Below are 20,531 nucleotides of genomic sequence, written 5' to 3'. Positions count from 1 at the left end.
AGATGGAATTGGGATCAGAAATTATAATAAAGAACATCAGAACTGGAAGAAATCTTAGAACATTAGCTGTCAAAGCTAGAAGGGATAACAGATCACCTGTTTCAACCCTCTCATTTTATAGGAGAAAACTGAGACTTTGAGAAGCGAAGTGGTTTGACCAAGATTACGAAGGAAATTGGTAGTAGAGCTGAGCCTAGGACTAAGTTTCAGTGCTTTTTACTAGAGTTCAACTGACTTGACTTCAAATTCCTATTGTTGCCCTCATTGGCCGTAATTGTTTTACTTTGCAATCTCATCATTACAGGCCTGGCCCTTGTCTAGCAGAATGTAGCATGTGTGCTAACCCTGACATTGTCAGGGATCAAAAAGGTTACTCTAGATGATCATGACACTTGTCAGTTGGGCTTCCTTTCTTATGCCATGTCGAAGGCACCAAATAATAGAGCCAACTAGATTATGTTCCCATGGGTTTAATTACCATCTCTATGTTGAAGCTCAAATTTACCTTATCTTGCCCCAGACTCTGTCAATCTCCATTTTCACAGCTTTAATTGCTGTGATTAGATGTCCAGGGGATATCTTAAGATAAACATATACAAAACTAAACTCATTATCTTTCCCCTCAATCCCCCCCCGCCCCCCAAAAAATCGTTACTGTTGCCCCTACTACACAGAAGGCAACAACATCCTCCCAGTCTCTTAGGCTCACAACCTAGGAGACATCCTTGACTATTCACAATCTTAATCCACCCCTCCCCCTTCTACACCCCTCCCCTCATTGTAAAACTGTTGCCAAGGCCTATTTTACTTTACTGGCGCTGCCACCACTCTGGTTCAGGCCCTGGTCACCTCTACCTGGACTATTGCAATAGCCTGCTGGGGGAACTGCTTGTCTCAAGTCTTTCCTTATTCCAATTCCTTTTCCATTCATTCACTAATATAATTTTCCTAAAATAAAGCCCATCTAATCATGTTCTTCACCTTGCCTCTAACCCTCATTCAAGTATCTAACCCCCACTCAAGGTGACTCTCTGTCACCTCTGGGAGCATACAAAATGCTTTGTTTGGCATTCAAAGCCCTTTGTGACCCAACTCCCTTCCCTTGCAAGTTTTCTTATATGTTAATCTCCACATTGTCTAAGTCTGATACTTTTTAATATAGAATTAAATATTTCTGATTAAAAATTGTTTTAAACAGTCTTTTGGGGCAGCTAGGTGGTGCCGTGGGATAGAACACCAGCCCTGAAGTCAAGAGTACCTGAGTTCAAATGCAGCCTCAGACACTTAATAATTCCCTAACTGTGTGACCTTGGGCAGGTCACTTAACCCCGTTGCCTTAAATAAATAAAAATTTTAAAAAATATTTATAGGGGCAGCTAGGTGGCACAGTGGATAGAACACCAGCCCTGGAATCAGGAGTACCTGAGTACCAATCCGGTCTCAGTCACTTATTAATTACTTAGCTGTGTGGCCCTAGGCAAGCCACTTCACTTCATTTGCCTAGCAAAAAAAATGAAATTCATAAACAGTCTTTCAAATGAGTTCTGTGAGTCTGGAATGTTAGTCTTTACCCTCCACAAGGTCTCTTAACTATAAATCTGAAGACAGGCTCTATGTGAAACAGGCTATTTAACCTCTAATTACATCTCTACAGCTCGGTAAGCAATCATCACCATCGCCGTCATCATCATTATCTTCATCACCATCATCATCATCATCATCAATAGTTCTTATTCTTGGTGAAGACCACAACATCAGGGAGGTGATGCCATGACAAGCACATGAACTGGATTTGAGTGAGGGGGTGCTGCTCTAAGTCACCAGCCTCACTTTCTCTTCCAGAACCATCTGGGTCTAATGGCCAGATATGAATCAGGATGACTGGAGATAGCTTTGGATGCTGGGCAGTCGGGGTTTGTCAAGGTCACACAGCTAGTGTCAGAGGATGGATTCAAACTCCGGTCCTCCTGATTCCAAGGCCCATGCTCTATCCACTGCACTATCTGGTTAACTAGATAAGAGACTGAATAAATTCTTATACTTATGACATTTTAGAAATGTCTTTTATCATATCTAATAACTATAAAATATTAAGTCAGAAGAGGAGACCGTCCTGTTACTAATTAATCTTTGACAGTTCTGACTTACAGTTAGAGAAATGTGTAACCTGATTGGTTTGGCTACCAAAATTTTATGGTCCTTTGTTAAAATTCTATAAATATTGTTTATTCATTTGATTCTGGGTTGGCATCTATAAGGATGCCAGCCATCCATGGGTTCTTGGAAAGATCCTAGAGAATAAAACTTCATTTATAAAACTAATTTTTGTTTTATTTTGTTTTATTCTCTAGGATCTTACCAATAACCCATGGGTGGATGGCATCCTTACAAATGCCAAGCCTGATATAAAATTTGGGGGGCATTTTATATAGAAAGGGCAAAGAATCATAAAACTGAGTCAGGTAGCCAATGATATTTCATATATATATAACAGTTCTACAATATGATCATCTTATAACTTTTAATATTTGCTTCAAATTGCTATTGATAAGAATTCCACTTAGACTGGAAAGGAAATATTTACAAATGGCCATAAGATTGCTCTTTCCTCATCCAAGATGTCTCTATCTTGTGGTTTGTTGATCTAGGTAAAGGAATTTATTGGTGCTATCATTAAGCTGATCAGATAGTATTGATACAGGCTTAGTCAACATTTTGGATGTAGGAGACAGGCCTTGACATAACAGACTGATAGTTTTACACACTGAGACATCAGATTTGTAACTATTGGAGATTAAGAGATTTAATTTTTGATCAGAAATATGGAATTAGAGTATCAGACTTAGACATTGGAAAAACTGTAGGTTGACCTGGCAATAGATCGTTAACTTTCCAACTTGATAATGAGCTTCCTTCTCTTTCCAATCCTAAACTTCAAATCCCTCCACCATTGTCACTCTTATTCTTAGAGGAAAAGATGGTTCTGTACTTTGCTAAGGTCATTTATGACCTTTAGCTACCTCCTCCCAAGCTCCTTATAAAAACTACCTACTTTAATCCCCCTTTCTCTAACTCTTTAGTTATCAATCTCCTTATCTTCCAACTCTTTATCTCCTGCTGGCTCCCTATAACCTCTAATAACAAACAGCAGTATCCTTGCTCTCTCTTTCTGAGTGCTCATTTTCATCTCTTTCTCCTTGCTGCAATGGAATAGTGGTTTATAGTCCATCACCCTAACTGAAACCATAGACTACAGGCCACTACTTATAGAGAGAACCTCCCATGTCCTTAAGCTTTTGTTCTCTATCATTAACACAGCAAAGCTCATTTAAAAATATGTTCATATTCTACTTCACCTCCCATTCTACCTATTTGCATTCTGGCTTCTGACTCCTAGGTTACCAGTGATTATTTAATGGTGAAATCTTTCTCAGACTTTATCCTTCCTCTTTGCAGTACTTAACCCTGTTATCCTCTCCTTCCATCTGAATACTTTGTCTTCCTTTGATTTTTATAAAAACTCTTTTTTTTGGGGGGGGTTCTCTTATCGGTTTGATTATTCTTTCTTAGTCTTCTTTGCAGGGTCATCTTTCATGTATGACTTTCAGTCTGTGGGTGTACTCCAGAGTTCTGTATTGAACCCTTCCCACTCTCTATTCTCTTCTTCCTTTTTCCTCTCTTAATAATCTCTCTTGGTGAGCATAAGTTTAGTTATCATCTCTCTTTAGGTAATTACCATATCTATATAGTCCATTCTAATATCTCCCCTGAACTCCAGTCATATTTTGCCAATTGCCACTTGAACATCTCTAACTGAATGTAGTAATAATAATGGGAAATGGCAAAAATATCACTTTAGGAGAGCTTTAAGATTTATGAAACATTTTATTTATGCTGTATCATTTGATCCTCATAACATATCTGTGAAATAGATACTATTATTATCCTCATTTTACAGATGAGGAAACTGAGACTCAGTGATGTCAAATGACTTGCCTAAAGTCATCCAGCCAGTAAGTAAACAAGACAAAATCCAGGTTTTCTTGACTTCAAGTTCAACACTTTGTCCTCTGCACCAATTTACCAGTCTGCACATGTCTCATAGACATTTCAAACTCTAGAGTTGACAAAATTGAACTTATATTTTCCCACAAATCCATCTCTCCTTCTAGCTTCCTAGTTTCTGCCAAGGGAGCAACTCTCTTCTTCTTAAACAGGTTCAAATATTTTGATTTCCTTTATTCTTCTGTCTGCCTCTCATCCTCAGTACCCATGACCAATAGTCAGTTTTCTGGTCTTGTTAATTCTGCCTCCACAGTACTTCTTTCACCTTTCCCCTTCCCTACATTCACACATTAACCTGTAGTGCAGGTCCTCATCCTCTCTCTCCATCTCCTTGGTCTCTTAGGTTCTAGTCACTCTTTGCCTCCAGTTCTTTATCTGCATAGTTGCTGAAACATCATTCCAAAAGCACAATTCTAGCCAACTGCCTTGAGGATCAAAAACAAACTCCTCAGCTTGGCAGTCATAGCCCTTCATGGTCTGGTTCTGACTTATTTTTCTATTCTGATTTCATATTACTCCATCTGGTACACTGTGTTACAACACATTGTTCTTCTTCCTAGCTTCTTTGCTGTTGCGTTCATAACTCTTCCTTTCCATAGTTTTTGCAAGGCAGTGGGGTTAGGTGACTTTCCCAAGGTCACACAACTAGGTGTGACACATTCCACACACTTAAGTGTCAGAAAGGATTTGAATTCAGGTCCTCCTGACTCCAGGGCCAGTGCTCTATCCATTGCACCACTTACCTGTCCCACTTTTCCACATTTTTCACCACCACTTCTTAGAATTCCTTGTTCTCTTCAAGGGTTAGCTTAAGTCATGCCTCTTCCTTCAAGATGCTCTTTCTGATTCACCCATTTGTGAGATCTCCTCTACTTCCACATTCCACCAAAATTGCTTGGTCCTTATTTTGTATAAATTTTGAATGTACATATTGGCTTTCATATTTTTCCCCTGTAGAATGTAAACATCTAAATTAGCTCAAGGATAATTTGGTTTTTCATTGTATCCCCAGAATCAAGCAAATAACTGATATTTGATTGCTACATTGTAGGTGCTTAATGAATGTTTTTGATTTGAATCAAATTTAATTTTGAAGATTTAGGTGACTTTCATGTTTGCATTAAGTGACTACATCAATATTCTGAGAAGTAGTAGGATGTAATAAAAATAGCACCAATCTTGGACTTATAGACCTGTTTTTGAATCTTAGCCTTGCCATTTACTACCTGTGTGACTCAGACAAAATCATTTCCCCTTTTTGAGTATGAATTTCCTCATTTGTCTAAGGATGATAATTATATTACCTACATTACAGAATTTTTTTATGAAAAAAAAGTACTTTGTAAACTATGGTGGACAAGCCATGGCCCAAGGGCTAAAGCAGGCCTACTGCCTATTTTTGAACAACCTGAGCTAAAAATGGGGGTTACATTTAAAAAAATTTTTTTTTATTTAAGGCAATGGGGTTAAATAACTTGCCCAAGGTCACACAGCTAGGCAATTATTGTCTGAGGTCATATTTGAACTCAGGTCTTCCTGATGACTCCAGGGCCAATGCTCTATACACTGTACCATCTAGCTGTCCCTTAACATTTTTTAAAATATAAAAAAAAAAAAATTTTTAAATATAAAAAACATTTTCAGCCCCCAGGTCTTAAAAAAACAAGCAGATAGATTTGGACCATAGTCCCTAGTTTGCCAACCCCTTCCCCATAATGTGTCATCGAATGTGAACTATGTTTATTACACATTTCACCAATGGGGATGACCTTGAGAACTTTCCTGCTAAGAGAAGTCTTTCCCAGTGGGATAAGCCCCTCTTCTGTTGTTCTTGTCCTTTAGAAAATAGATTCTTTTCTCTTTGTGGATTTTGGCAAAAAAAAATTTTTCCCTTAAAGAAACAGGAAATGATGACCTTTCCTGATGTATTTGGAAAACAGTTTTAATATGTAATGGAATTTCTGGTCCAGGAATAAGGATTAATAAACTGCAGTCTGGAAACAGTGCTGTGTCGTTCTTGGCAAACACTAGGGGCTCTTCAGTTTACAAGTTCTTGCATCCCTTGATGAATGGGGTAGAGTATTAAAAGCAGAAGTGGAAGGCAGTTTGATGGGAAGTCTCACAAAATTCCTGCTCTCTGAACCTTAATAGTAGTCTTGACCCAATGATATGAAGTGGCCCATGGAACAAGAGTAAAAAGTCCTTTTTATTTATGAGCTGTGAATGTGGGAAAGATGAAATGTCTCAGAGGTATCTAGACCCTGCAAAACTCTGTGTGTGAAAGCAACAGGAAATCCCTAAGGGCTAGAGAAGGGAGAGCTTTCTTCATTCTTAAATACCACTATGACAGGACTAAGAAATTGACATTGAAGATGGGGGGGGGATTTTAAAATCACAGAATAGTAGAAATTCCTGAAGGAACTTAAAATAGTGAACCAAAAATATTATAGTTGGGGAATGTTTACACTGTTTGTAAGTGTAGTTCAGTAGTTCTGATTTTTTTTGATTTTCAAAATCTGTCACTGAAGTAATCACATCGTTAATTTCAATCCATTTAACATATACATATTAATCTGGTTGTATGAAAAGTGTTATAAATACAAAGATAGTTGCAGAGTTGTCAGTCTAATTAGGGGAAATATATGTGCATAAATAATATATAAGGGAAAATGAGATTTGCAAAAGAAGGGCTACTAAACTTTTTTTTTAAGTCAACCTTAATGAATGGAAATATGGTAAGATGGTTAAATAAGGGGTTATTTACACCCAGCTCCCTCTTGACATCTCAGAACAGCTAAAAAAAAAACCAAACAACAAAAGGTCAGGAAAGGAAAGATATTCTTTCAAGACAATCCTGATGAAAAAAAAAAGGACAAACTAAGAAAATTAACCAGCAAAGCAAAGTACCTAACACAATATTAAGAGGGTACCAGAAACAGAAGGTAGTTAGTTTAGAGGGAAATATTGACAGAACAACTTTGAAGATAATCTGTTAAATTCATTATAAACTTTTTTTTAAAGTAAGCTTGTATGGAATAGATTTTGTTGATTTCACATATCCCCTTTTTGTTGTTCTACGTAGCATATGAAAACTTTTATTTTTTTAGTAATTCGTTAAATTAAAAAATAAAATTTTAAAGAGAGAAAAATATCAGGAGAACTTCTCCTAGAAGAGTCCAAGACTGGTGCTAGAAGACCAGAAAAAAGGAAAGCAATAATCATGAGAATCTCAAGAGATTTTGGAAGATCCAATTTAAAAAAAAAAATTGAAGAGAAGTAGTGAGGAATGAAGGTATAATTTTTTTTTTTTAGGTTTTTGAGGGCAAATGGGTTAATTGGCTTGCCACACAGCTAGGTAATTATTAAGTGTCTGAGGCTAGATTTAAACTCAGGTACTCCTGACTCCAGGGCTGGTCCTCTATCCACTTTGCCACCTAGCTGCCCCAAAGCTATAATTCTAAATGAACAATTGATAATTTGTGACTTATTCCAGAAACTGAACAATTTCCCTCCCTCCCAAAAAAAATGGGAGAGATAACTCAAAAATTAAATACATAAGAAATACCAAAGCAAATACAAAAGAACAAAATTGAAAGGATGCCTGAGATCTACAATGAAAACCAAAAAAAAAAAGTGACTTTGAAAATAGGGTGTGGAGATAGAACTCCTGAGAATACAGAAGTCTGAAAGCTAAGAAAGTCCATGCTAGGTTTTGCAACCAGCTCAGAATCACTGCCCTGAGAATTATAGAGTGACTTTTGGGACTTAGTCTAGCAGTGGCTAAGATAAGAATTCTTGGGCAAGTCTTGTCACATCTGGGCATGAACTTGGTGGAGCCAATTTTATATATAAACTGTTAAACTTAAAAATATATGTATATAAATTCTTCCCAGAGACCAAGGTTGAAAAATGTTTACACTTTTGTTTTTGCAGTATCTTCAGAGTAAATATCCCTTTCTAAAAGTTAATTGATATTAAATGACTGAATAGAACAGGGTATTGTTCAGTTACTGGTACCTAATAGTGGTGGTGGTGAGATACAAGAGGGGACCCAAACTAATGGTAATAGAGAAAAGATGCAGCAAAGCTGAGGGTAGAACCTCCCTGAAAAGAGGAAGATATAACAGGTTTCACTCTGTGTGAATGAGGCCAGATAATACCTAATATATAAGAATGAAACACAAATTTGAATATGTACTATTCAGTTCATTATTTCAGAATTCATGGTTTCAAGAAATCATAAATAGACTGGAAATTTTAGAACCAGAGGGCGAAGTGCACCTTGAGAAATTCACAGAATGCCTACCAGAAAAGACACTCGTAATTAACTCACCCAAAAATTCTACTGCCGAGGTAATACAACTAATAGGACAAAGAGAACGTGTTGACCAGGAAGTGATCAGATACCAGGGAATTCCAGTCATAGTCATACAGGTCTGTCATTGTTTTTCTTTTTAATTTTTTTGCAAGGCAATGGGGTTAAGTGACTTGCCCAAGGTCACACAGCTAGGTAATTTATTAAGTGCCTGAAGTCATATTTGAACTAGGTACTCCTGACTCCAGGGCCTGTGCTTTATCCACTGTGCCACCTAGCCACCCCCCCCCCATCATTGTTTATAAGAAATAAAAGGAAAAACTGGAATATGAGATTCTAAAAAGCAAAGGAAAATGGCTTACACTCAAAAATTATTTATTCTGCTAATGAAAGCCATTCTAGTTACGGGGGTGGGGGGGTGGATTTTGTACAGAATGGATCACTTCTTAGGGAAAATTAGTGTGGGGAGGAATATTTGAAATATGAACTTCCAGGTCATGTTAACAGTAATATGGAGATTTAGACATTTTTTCCCCCTGAGCCTCATGACCTCTCAGATATCTGCAAAAATAGTAATTATGCACAAGAGATAATACAATTTTGGCTGCCTCTACTGTTTAGGTTTCCAAGAATACCCAATGGCAACGATCCAATGAATGAAAGCTCTCACTCAGTACCCCTCCCCCATTGACTACCCAAAGGACAGTGAAGCACAGCTCATCTATGGCTTGTTACAGAACTCATTTCTAATCCCCCTTCCTTCTATGGAAGCCTAAAGGAAGAGTATGGAACCATTGTTTGAATTAGAAATAAGAATTATGAAAGCAAAATTTATGATCTGATCAGCAGAAATAATTGGCATAATAAAAAAACCTAAAAACCATAAACAAAAGAGAGAAAAGATGATTGAAAATGCAAATACACAATAATAAAAGTTTATCTGAAAGAAAAGAAGCAAAAATCAATAACATTAAAAGAAAAAAATGATCTTTATATAAACAAAATATATGACAGAATGGAGGCAAATTGAAGATAGTAAGGCCTCCTTTAAAAACATGTTAAGTCAAAAACTCTGAGCATGCATAATGCAAGAAACAATACAAGAAAACTTCCTAGAATTTCTAAACACAATAAACATGTGCCAGTTGAAAAAAAAAATTCCACAGATCATCTCTAGGGAAAAAAAAATTCTTGTGCTGCTAACTCCAAGACATTGTGATTAAATTTAACAAATAATAAATTCTTTAAGTGACCAGTAGAAAGACTTTCAATTAAAAAAAGTAAGGAAATTCAGGTAATACAAGGTAATTCTTCACTTGCCAGAAACTGTAGGAAGAAACTGAATTATGTATTTGGAAGAGTATGCAGACCAAAACCTAAATTTTGATCAAAAAATTAAATGAAGCATTTGATGCATTCCTAGGGAAAAAGCCAGACCTGGATAAATGTTTTGTAAATAAGTCAACCAACAGAAATACAAAAAAGATAAACTAACAACCAAGAACAACAAAGACAAAATAACAACCCATTAGGAGATTTTTTCCCTAAAATAACAGAAGGAGACAAAGGTTAAATCAGATGTCAAACAGAAATGATGGTGCAGGAATGAGCCTGAAAATCAGACTAAACTTCAAAACAGGTGAACCAGTGTTTTTATGGGACTAAATTACTAAAGGAGACAGCTACATGGTACAGTGAGTATAGAGCTGGAAAGACCTCAATTCAATCTGACCTCAGACACTTAACTAGCTGTGAGGTTTAATTACTTAATCTCTGCTTCAGTTTCTTTATCTGTAAAGTAAGAATAATAATAATATCACCTTCCTCCCAGGTTTGTTAGGAGGATCAAATACTAAGCTGTTATTAAAATGAGAGAAGAGAGAGTAGTAAGATAGGGGGAATTCTGTCTATTGGATCCTAATTAAATCATAGGTCAAATAACATTGAGGAGTCTTTCCTGTAGTCTTTCAGAAGAGAGCCTAAAAAAATAGAAAGGCAAAGGGAGGAATTGAAATGGGGGAAAAACCTTGTTTTGAGGGTGATAGAGGGTACCACTGAGGACTGCTTCCATGGAGATATATAAAGGGAGATAGGGATCTTACAGTGGGTATACCTGCCACCATTTGGTGCTTAGACCACTCATCAGGTAGTGAAAGGTTATATAAACCCAAGGTGCATCTAGGTGGCACAATGGAAAAAGCACTGGAATGAGGAAGATTCATGTCCATGAGTTCAAATCTAGCATCAGACACTTAGCTGAGTGACCTTGGACAAGTCACTTCATCCTGTTTTGCCTCAGTTTCCCCATCTGTAATATGAACTGGAGAAGGAAATGGCAAATCACTCCAATATCTTTGCCAATAAAACCTCAAATGGGGTCACTTAAGACACCTGAAATGGGCCCATGAAATACAAATGCAGCAGATAAAAGAAACTTAAGTAAACAAATTTAAATAACTGAGCCTGTAGAAGGAGACTAGATTACCTCAAACAAAACAAATTAAGGTTGATTACCAGATAGAAGAGACTATGATTTAGATCTGAATTGGGAAGAGCGAGATTAGAACCAGATTTTCATATACATCAGGATTTCACAAGGGGGAAAAACATAACTGAATACGAATGGGATGTGCTTATCCATAAAACAGGAAATGTATAGAAAGAGTTAATAAAATAACATGAAGTATTCTTACAACAGGTTCTTATACAATTGAAATGTGGGGTTGCAGTAAAATTTATGCTGCCTCACCTGAATTTAAACAAGCAGGAAGGGGTCTTCATCTTTGACAAAGTCATCAATAAAGAGGGAAACCACATTGGTCTTGTTAGGAACCAAAGATAATGACCAGCAGTTAACAACATTAAAGACAGGCACCCAGTTTCATCACATCTGAGTATTAAAGGAAAAGCTCGTTGAACTGAAAAAGACCCTGATAGCAAGATGTGCCTTTTTGAACAGTTGTGCCTCTGAGTTAGACGATAGAAAGTCCACTAAGATATTGAAGTTCTGAATGAGTCTTGGCTCAACCATGTGCTGGACCTTTGCTAATTCTTGAAAGGGAATCTTAAAGAGCAGGCCCACTTTCCAGGGTGACAAACAACTGTGCAAAACATGAGCCTTCACCCATAGATGCAGAATATCTGAGGCATGAAATGCCTCTCACACAAGAATAATAACAGCTGGCATTTATTCAGTACTATCAGGTGCTGTGCCAAGCGCAGTTAGGATCTCATTTGAGCCTCAAAACAACTCTGAGAGGTAGGTGCCATTATTGTCCTCATTTTGCAGATAAAGAAACTGAGGCACAGAGGTCACTAACAGGTGTCTGAGGCGGAATTAGCCTCAGGTGTTCCTGCCTCCAGGGTGGACGCGTGCCCACAGCGCCACCCAGCGGCCACGTAGTGCGGCACTAGCATGTATATTTAATAAAAATGGAAACGTTTAAAATAAAAAAATACAGTTACTAGGGAGATGTGAATAAAGGCTAGACACTAAGTAATGAGTAGGTCTCAGAAGCAGCCCCGCTGTATCAGGGGCTTCCCCGGAGTCTCTGGTTTTTTGAGAGGTTGTGCCTGGCCCAGGACCACACAGCCAGAAGGGGGCTTGGAGAGCGTCTGTCCAATTCCCTAATGTTACAGTGGAGACATTGGGTTCTAGAGGGAAGGACACCAGCCCCAAGAGAGTCATCCAAGAGTTCAGAAGAGAGAGGGGTCCTACTTTCTATTCTTTCTATTCCAAAGCTCGCTCTTTGCTGGAATTTGCCTAAAAATCAGTGTGTCCAAAAGCACCAGCAGGATACCCCACTCTGCTGGATTTGGTGTGGGAGGCCAGCTGTGCTCCTGGCACCCCCTGGCAGTATGGCCAAAGCATAGGGCGCCTTCTGCCCAGCCTTCAGATCATCATCAGCACTGTACTTAAGTTGTTTTTTAAATTTAAAATATAACTTTTTTTTTTATACTAGCCTTTCTGTCTTGTTCCCAAAGGAAGACTGGCTTCTAGCAGACTGCCTTACACTGAACAGATATTTTTTGAATGTTTATTCAAGTGAACTGAATTCAGCATGACTAACATGGAAATATGTGGGTAAAATGATTGTACATGTATAATCTATATCAGCCTTCTGTACTAGGGTGGGAGGGAGGAAACTATAGAAATGAGTTTTGAAAATTATCTTTACATATAATTGGAAAAATAAACAAATTAAGTGAATTGATAGACTACCATAGCTTGTTGGCCTTAAAGGTTGGTACCTTTTAAGAATCCAGAGTATCTAAACACCATGATGAAAGCCTGATTCCCTTAACAATAAAATATCTTCTCTGCCCTTTGTGCCATTCTCCCAAGCCCAGCACTATATAAAAACCTAGGGCACTAGCCCTATCTCTCACCTGACTTTGGAAGTCATCTTACATCTTCACTCTTCATTTTAACTTTCTATAAAATGGAAACCATCATATCTTCTCTAGCAAGCATCCAGCTGCTGATGTAGAGCTGATATAAAGCATGACGAGCTTTATAAAAAAAAATCAGTTGTTTTTTCTAAATACAGGCTGCAATGATTATTTTTGTTTTTGTTTTAGTTTTTTCAAGGCAATGGGGTAAAATGATTTGCTTAAGGTCACACAGCTAGGTAAGTGTCTGAAATTGGATATGGACTCTTGGTCCTTCAGACTCCAAGGCCAGTGCTCTATCCACTGTACCACCTAGCTGCCCCTGATTCCTCTTCCTAAAGAAGCGAGAACCTTTCTTTGTCAGAAAGGAAAAACTCCCAAGTGCAGCTCATTTACCCTCATTTTGTGAATTTTTTTTTTTTTAAATTTATCAGTGACAGTGAAACTGAATGTCAATGGAGCATTCCTAGGCATGGCACCTTTATCGTATAGAAAATTATATTAACAGCACCATCTGCTGGAGTATCCTGGCATTGTCTCTGATGGAATTTAAATCTTCCCGAAGACTCCTGATGACATCTCAGAGTTAGAAAATGCTACAGCTAAAAGGAATATTGAGACAATGAATTGGGTTTTTATATTATTTATACTCTGTGATCTTAGATAAGTTATTTTCCCTTTCTGGCTCTCCTTGAACTGTCCAGGTATAGTTCACTGTCTTATACCACAAATTAAGGACAGTAAATAGCTAACGTTGTTTTTGTACATTTACGTTCACATACATATATTTATACATATATATATATATATATTTGAATTTATATTGCTCTATAATAACAAAGCTCTTTTACATTCATCATCAGACACGAGACAGTCAGGGGAAGTGGGATACTCTTTTGCTCCCCATTGCTACTTCCCAGCTCACCACCTACCCCCATCACTCAGCAACTGCTATTCCTTTGAGGTTTACTCAATCCATACCTGCCACAAAATCAGAATTCTAGTAGCTGTTGTCTAGCATCCTCTGGGGCACTCATGTTCTTTTCTTAATGAATTCGGTGCTTGGATCACAGTCTTTCTTCTCCAATTCCTACTTGAAATATTGACATTTCTTCAGGTACCAGTCCTTCATTTATTTTCCATGACCTACTCCTCCACCCCAATGAAGATATACACAGAACTGATCATAGCCCTGATGTGACCATCACTTACAGGTGCACCTTGAACTCTGAAATGCAGTTATTTTGTTACAATCTGTTGTCATTCCAACTTTATCTCTGCCTTGCACCCCCAATCTCTGTTCTTCATTCTCACTGTGACCTTAGTTCCTTATCTTTTTCACAGGCAATCATTCCTACACTGACTACACTCTTTTCCCTTCCATAATTTGACCTCTTGATGAACTAGTTCAGTTCTACCTCTTCTTAAGTCCCTTTCTCCCTTATATCACTGATCTAGTCCTGCCAAGACTCGGTTTAGGTCCCTCCTATCATCTGCTGCCTTGCCTTTGGTCCTACACATATGCTCCTAACCAAAGCTGGAGTAAATCTGAAACCATGATGATTGAGTACACTGCATTTGTGTAACCTGATCTCAACTGGGTCTTCAGTACAACAAGGCAATACTTTTCTTTTCCTCTAAGTGACTCACTATTACATTCTCCCTAGTAATTATTCCAAACCTTTTCATCCCTCTAGACCTTCCAAGTTGTCCTTTCCTAACCCTCTTAGCTGAGAACTTTGCCTCATATTTTACTGGAAAAAAAAGAGCACTATTTGCCAAGAGCTGTCTTATCTCTCCTCTACCTCATTCTCAAAAGACCCAGAAATTTCCAGCTATTCCTGACTTTTCTCCTTGCCAAGGTAAACCCAGTTCAGTACACAGGGGATCCCTTTCTATCCCATCCCATCCCCACTTTATCCCTTATCTTTAATCTTTATCTATTACCTACCAACATAACCAGAACTTCCTCATCCTTAACCTCCCTACCTCTCATTTAATGCATCCATTCCACACTAGCTATAAAATCCCATGTCTTCTTCCTTTTGCAGATAAATTCCTGAAAAAGACTGTCAGTAATTGTTAATTCTGTTTCATTTCCACTCATTCTCTTTAACTTTCTGGCTTCTGATAACCATTCACATGAAACCCCAAATTTGCTATTGATCTCTTAATTGCCAAAAACTAATGACTTTTTCTCAGTCATCATCCTTCTTGATCTTTCTTGACACTATCACTTTTCCTTGATGTTCTCATCTTTCTTGTTTTCCACGAGACTGCTCTGCCCAGCTTCTCCTCCTAGTTACCTAATTGCCCCTCTTACTCTCATTTACTGAATCTTCATTCAGTTCATATCTGATAACTTTGTAGGGTATTTCCCCAAGGACCTATATTATACTTTTCTTTCCCTATACTGTTTTACTTGGTAATTTCATTAGCTCCCATGATTTGCTGAAGATTCTTAGATCTACTTATTTGGCCCTAACTTCTCTCTTGATCTCCAGTCTTGGATCTGCCACTGTTTATTAGATATATCTTGAACTGAGTGCCTCATAGATATTTTGTACTCAACATATCTAAAATGGAACTAATGGTCAAACCCTCCTCTCTTCCTAACTTCACTATTATTGTCTGGTTACCACCATCCTCCCAGATACCTAGACTCTCCATTAGGTGTTATCCTCATTTCTTTACTTTTACCCCTTCCCCTCTACCCCACTCCCACATCCTGTGAAATGTCTGCAACATCTCTCCTATGTTCTTCTGTCCCCTACACTGTCCAGTACCTTATCACCCTTATCAGTATGCATCTGAATTATTGCAATGACCTGTTCTTTATTCTTCTGCCACTTCCTTCACTGTCTGTCTCCTCAGCTAAAATTGCTCTTTCTAAAGAACAAGTTTGACCATGCCTATTGACCATCTTGAACTGCATGTTCTGTGGCTCTCAGAAGTTCATCATATCCAAAACTGAACTCATTATCTTTCCCTTAACCCTTTTCTTAACTTTACTGTTATTAATGTAGGTATCACCATCCTCCCAGTCTCCCATTCTCCCAACCTCGATGTCATCCCCCCATGCTTCACTCTCTTATTCCTCATATCCAATCAGTTGCCAAGTCCTGCTGTTTCTACCTTTGCAGCATCTCTTGTATATGCCCCCTTCTCTCTCTTTTTTAAAAAAATTTTATTTAAGGCAGTGGGGTTAAGTGACTTGCCCAAGGTCACACAGGCAATTAATAAGTGTCTGAGGCCAGATTTGAACTCCAGTCTTCCTGACTTCAGGGCTGGATCTCTATCCACTGTTCCACTTGGTACCATCTGGCTCCCCCCCCCCCCCCCCCCCCCCGCCCACTGCCCTGGTCCAGGCCCACATTATCTCATGCCTGAACTAGTGCCTGCTGTATCGATCTGATCACATAATCCCCTATTCATAAACTCCAGTGGCTACTTCTAACCCCCAGGATCATACATAACAGACATTCAAAGCCCTATACCGCCTGACCCCTCCTATCTTTCCAGTCTTTTTACTCCTCTCTTTCTCCCCATGTACTATTCTATGATCCAGTGATACTGGCTTCCCTGCTGATTCTCAAACAAGACCTTCCAGCTCTCAGCTTAGATAGTTTTTAATGCTCTCCCCACCCCTAGTCTGGAATGTTCTTCCTCCTGGCTTCCTTCAGGTCTTAACTAAAACCTTACCTTCTACAGAAAACCTTTTCCAACTCCTCTGAATTCTAGTCTCTCTCCTCTGTGAGTTATCTCCCATTTATCTAGTCTGTAGTTATTTGCATATAGCTGTTTGCAAATTGTCTCTCTCATTAGATTGTGAGCTCTATGAGAGCAAGGGCATTGTATTTTCTTTGTATTGACATAACTTAGGTAGATGCTACATCACTTTGGTGGGTGCTTAACAAATGATTAGTGACTGATTAACAGAGAACACAATTATTGTTCCTATTTTATAAATGAAGAAACTAAGATGAAGTGGCTTGCCTCAGGTTTGAGCTGGGAATCAAATTCAGGTCATTTGACTCTGACAACATGATTAATATGTTCTCTTCCCATTATTCTGTTGACAAGATCTATGGGATGATTATCCTGGCAGATATTCAGTTCACAAATATTTATCACAACAAACTTATTGAGCATGAAAAGGCAATGGATTGAAGGGCAAGAGAGTGGAGGTGAGAGAGCTACTGCAGCACCCTAAGTGAGGTAGCATTGGAGTGGTAGTGGTTAGAGACAGAGGTGGAAACTTAGATACTGATGAGCTGAGATTTCAGACATTTGTGAAGTAGGTAATGGTGTGGAGGGAGAGACATGCTTCAGGCCATCTACAGTATCACTTGTCACATTCTCCTCTTAACCCCCTCAAATATGGCTTCTAGTCTCCTCATTCAACTGAAACAGCTGTCTTAAAATTTGTTAATATTCCTTTAATTCCAAATCCTATGGTCTTTTCTTAATCCTCATGCTTCTTAACGTCTCTGCTGACCTAGTTTCAGATGTCTGCCTTTCAGACTTCTCAAATTGGATGTCCCATAGACATCTTAAATTCAACATGTCTGAAACTAAACAACTCTTTCCCTTCAAATCTCCTCCCACTTTCTCTATTATTGTTGAGGGCTACTGTTGAGCCCTCAGGCTCACAACCAGGAATCATCCTGAATTTCTCATTATCTCTCACTTCCTTACATCCTCTCACACAATCCAAGCTGTTGCCAACCTGTCAGTTGCACCTAGGCAACATCTTTCAAATGGACCCACTTTGTAGATAGAAAAGGCCAGTTTTCTTGATTGACTATTCCTTTTGGAAGTTAGCAGGCGAAACTCTTGAATGTGCTAAGGGAGGGATCATAGAGAGGATAGACTGTTTAATGGGTGTGGAAAGACTGCATTTTGAAAATTTTTATATTCCCACAACACCCAGCAGAGCCTCACATACAGTAAAATTTTAGAATATCAAGAGTTGTTTTTCATGGTGGCAAAGAATTGGAAATTGAGGGGATATCCATCCATTGAGGAATGGCTGAACAAATTGTGGTACATATGAATGTGATAGAACACTATTGTTCTATAAGAAATCAAGAACAAGACTTCAGAAAGGCCTGAAAGACTTGCATTAATTGATGCTGAGTGAGATGAGCAGAATCAGAAGAACATTCTATATACTAACAACAACATGAGGTAATGATCAACTATGATGAACCTGGTCATTTCAGCGGTACAATAATCAAAGACGGTTCTCTTAAAAGAATTGTGATGGAAAATATCATCCATATCCAGAGAGGGAACTGTTTAGTTTAAATGCAGACCAAAGCTTACCATATTCAATTTTTAAAAGTTGTCTTATGCATTATATCATTTTTACTTCTCTGTTTTTTTTCCTCCTTTTGGATTTGATTCTTCAATCACATGACAAATATGGATCTGTGTTTACCATGATTACACATGTAGAGCCTGTATTAGATTGCTTTCTATCTGGGGAGGGAGAGAGGGAGAAAAAGGTAAAATTCAAAACCTTGCAAAAAAGGATTGATGAAAACTACTGTTGAATGTTGTTAGTAAAATAAATTAAAACTTCAAACTATCAAGAGCTGGCATCTCAGTTGGCAGCAATGCTAACACCCAGCTGAAGCATGAATCTCCCTCCACAACATTCCCTTCAAGTTTTTGCTAAAAGACCTTCAGTTACAGTGACACACCAGTCCACTTCATTAGCTTTAGTAATTAATATTAGTTTATGATATTTATGTGAAATACCCCTCCTTTTAACTCTTCTGTCCTGTTGGCTCTACTTCTTTCAAAAACCAAGTAGTGGGCTTGTCACCTGTTATGAATAATTGATTTCATTGCTCACAGTCCAGAGAACCTCACCCAAGAACGTGCTCGCCTGGACAGCAGTCATGAACAGACTAAGAATGCTTGCTTGTCTCCTCTCCCCTCTCCACAGCCCTGCTCAGCTATGCAAGAGGCATGATGGAGGTTGAATCCTCATACACAGACTTCATCTCCTGTGACAGAACAGGCCGTAGGAATGCTGTCCCTGACATTCAGGATGACTCGGCGGCAGTGAGTGTGAGGAAGCTGACGGGGAACATGGGGGAGCTAGCGCTGGAAGGAGCCGGTGAGTGCCCCCTGGGGCTAGGACAGAACCTTGGGGTAGACCTAACTGAAGACTGGAACCTTCCATGTCACTTTCTAGCACATTGTGTTAGGATAAGGGGCCTTGGAAGTTATCTAGACCAATTTTCTCATTTTAGAGTAGAACACTGAAGCCCATAGCAGGGAAATGACTGGCCCAAGGCCATAAAAAATAGACGTTCCTTTTCATTGGACTGTCCATTCTTTGATTTTAGCCTCCTTTCTCTCTTTTTCAGAAGGGCAAGCAGAGATAAGCACATCAGACAAGGAAGGTGGTACCAGACCTGAAGGGAATGAGGGGACTGCCACATCCTGAGAGTGCAGTGTCTGAAGGAAGGAGCAGCTGCCCAAGAGGCAAACTTTGCAGCATTCTCTCTGAGGACTACTTCCCCCCCCCCTTCAGTAACTCTTTTGGGCACAGCAGCTGTGTGGGCATCCCCAGACTTTCCTTGTCCTTTAGTTTGCCCCCCCCCCCCAACACACACATAGGAACTCTCTGGAAGCAGGTGTGCCCTGTTACAGGGACCTCTGACTGAGGCTAATCTCCAGAGGTGCCTTAAGAGGCCTGCCCTAGCCTTGGGAAACCCTGTGGTTTTGCCTGGCATGACCTCCCCCATTCTTCTATTATTGGCAGTTCAAAATGTCATTTATTTGACTTACACCTGTGGGGTGGGAATAGGGAGGTACCACCTGCTCCCTTCCTCTGGAGGACAGATAAAAGCCAGGTCCCCTCCCACTTTCTCTTAGGGGAAATTTATCAGGCCTCATCCCTCACAGTGGCCCATTCAACCCACTTTATTAAATTTCTTGAGTGCCTATACTGGGCAGGGCTCTGAAAGAAGCCAAAAGATGACTTTAGGAAGTACCCTATCCTCAGGGCTGCTCACTGCTTCATCTCTGACCCTCGGGATCAAGGGAGAGATCCTTCCCAAATCCTCTGGAGTCATTCCTTTTTATTCTTTAAACTTTGACTTTAAATATTATCCACTTGGGGGGGGGGGTAAGGAGGGAGGAAAAGACAGTGAGACACCTGCCTGGAGAGGAGGCAGTGGGGAATTAGAGGGGTGTTTTAATTCATCTGAACTCTTTGACTTGTGTAGCTCAGAGGGAATGATTCCTGAAGTTTTCCAAAACCCTTCTTAAGGGAATCATCTTATTCCCCAATTTTACTAAGTTGTGTCTCCTTTCTAAAAAAGATACTTGATGCCTACCACTTGGAAAATAAATTCAAACCTTTTGTGTGATTGATTTTCCTTTTCTCCCTAAAACGCTAAATATTATCCCTAGGTTGTATTGCCCTGAAACCTATCCCTTACAAAAACTTCAGCTCTAACCTCTCAAACTCCTCAAGAATGGCCAAAGAAATGCCAGTAGTTGTCCCATTGTTACCAGCTGTTTAAGTAGTGGGAAGGACATTGGCAGTATGTCGGAACACTAGGCCTGGAATCAGTTCAAATTTGGCCCCACCCACTCAGCAGCTGTGTGACCCTGAGGGGGTTCCTTCCCCTCTGTCTGCTTCAGTTTCCTTGTCTGTAAAATGGGAATCATATAATAGCACCTGCCTTCCAAGATTGTTGGGAAGATCAGATGCAATACTATTTGTAAAGCTTTT

At 39.1% G+C, this 20,531-nt stretch overlaps 1 protein-coding gene across 3 annotated transcripts in view; it reads left to right on the top strand.

Moving 5' to 3' along the window:
* The window catches only part of PKIG (cAMP-dependent protein kinase inhibitor gamma), a 74,784-nt gene extending 54,621 nt beyond the window's left edge, over positions 1-20,163 (top strand). For all 3 annotated transcript variants that reach the window (XM_074210127.1, XM_074210129.1, XM_074210128.1), the window contains 2 exons: positions 18,729-18,902; positions 19,156-20,163. In XM_074210127.1, the coding sequence (XP_074066228.1) occupies positions 18,752-18,902; positions 19,156-19,235 (231 nt within the window). In that variant the 5' untranslated portion in view covers positions 18,729-18,751 and the 3' untranslated portion in view covers positions 19,236-20,163. The remainder of the gene's footprint in view (positions 1-18,728; positions 18,903-19,155) is intronic.
* The last annotated feature ends 368 nt before the right edge of the window (positions 20,164-20,531 follow it).

This window comes from Macrotis lagotis, chromosome 1 (genome assembly GCF_037893015.1).
Source record: "Macrotis lagotis isolate mMagLag1 chromosome 1, bilby.v1.9.chrom.fasta, whole genome shotgun sequence".
Taxonomy (NCBI): domain Eukaryota; kingdom Metazoa; phylum Chordata; class Mammalia; order Peramelemorphia; family Peramelidae; genus Macrotis; species Macrotis lagotis.
Note: the sequence above shows the minus strand (reverse complement) of the source record. Positions and strands in the feature narration are given on the sequence as shown.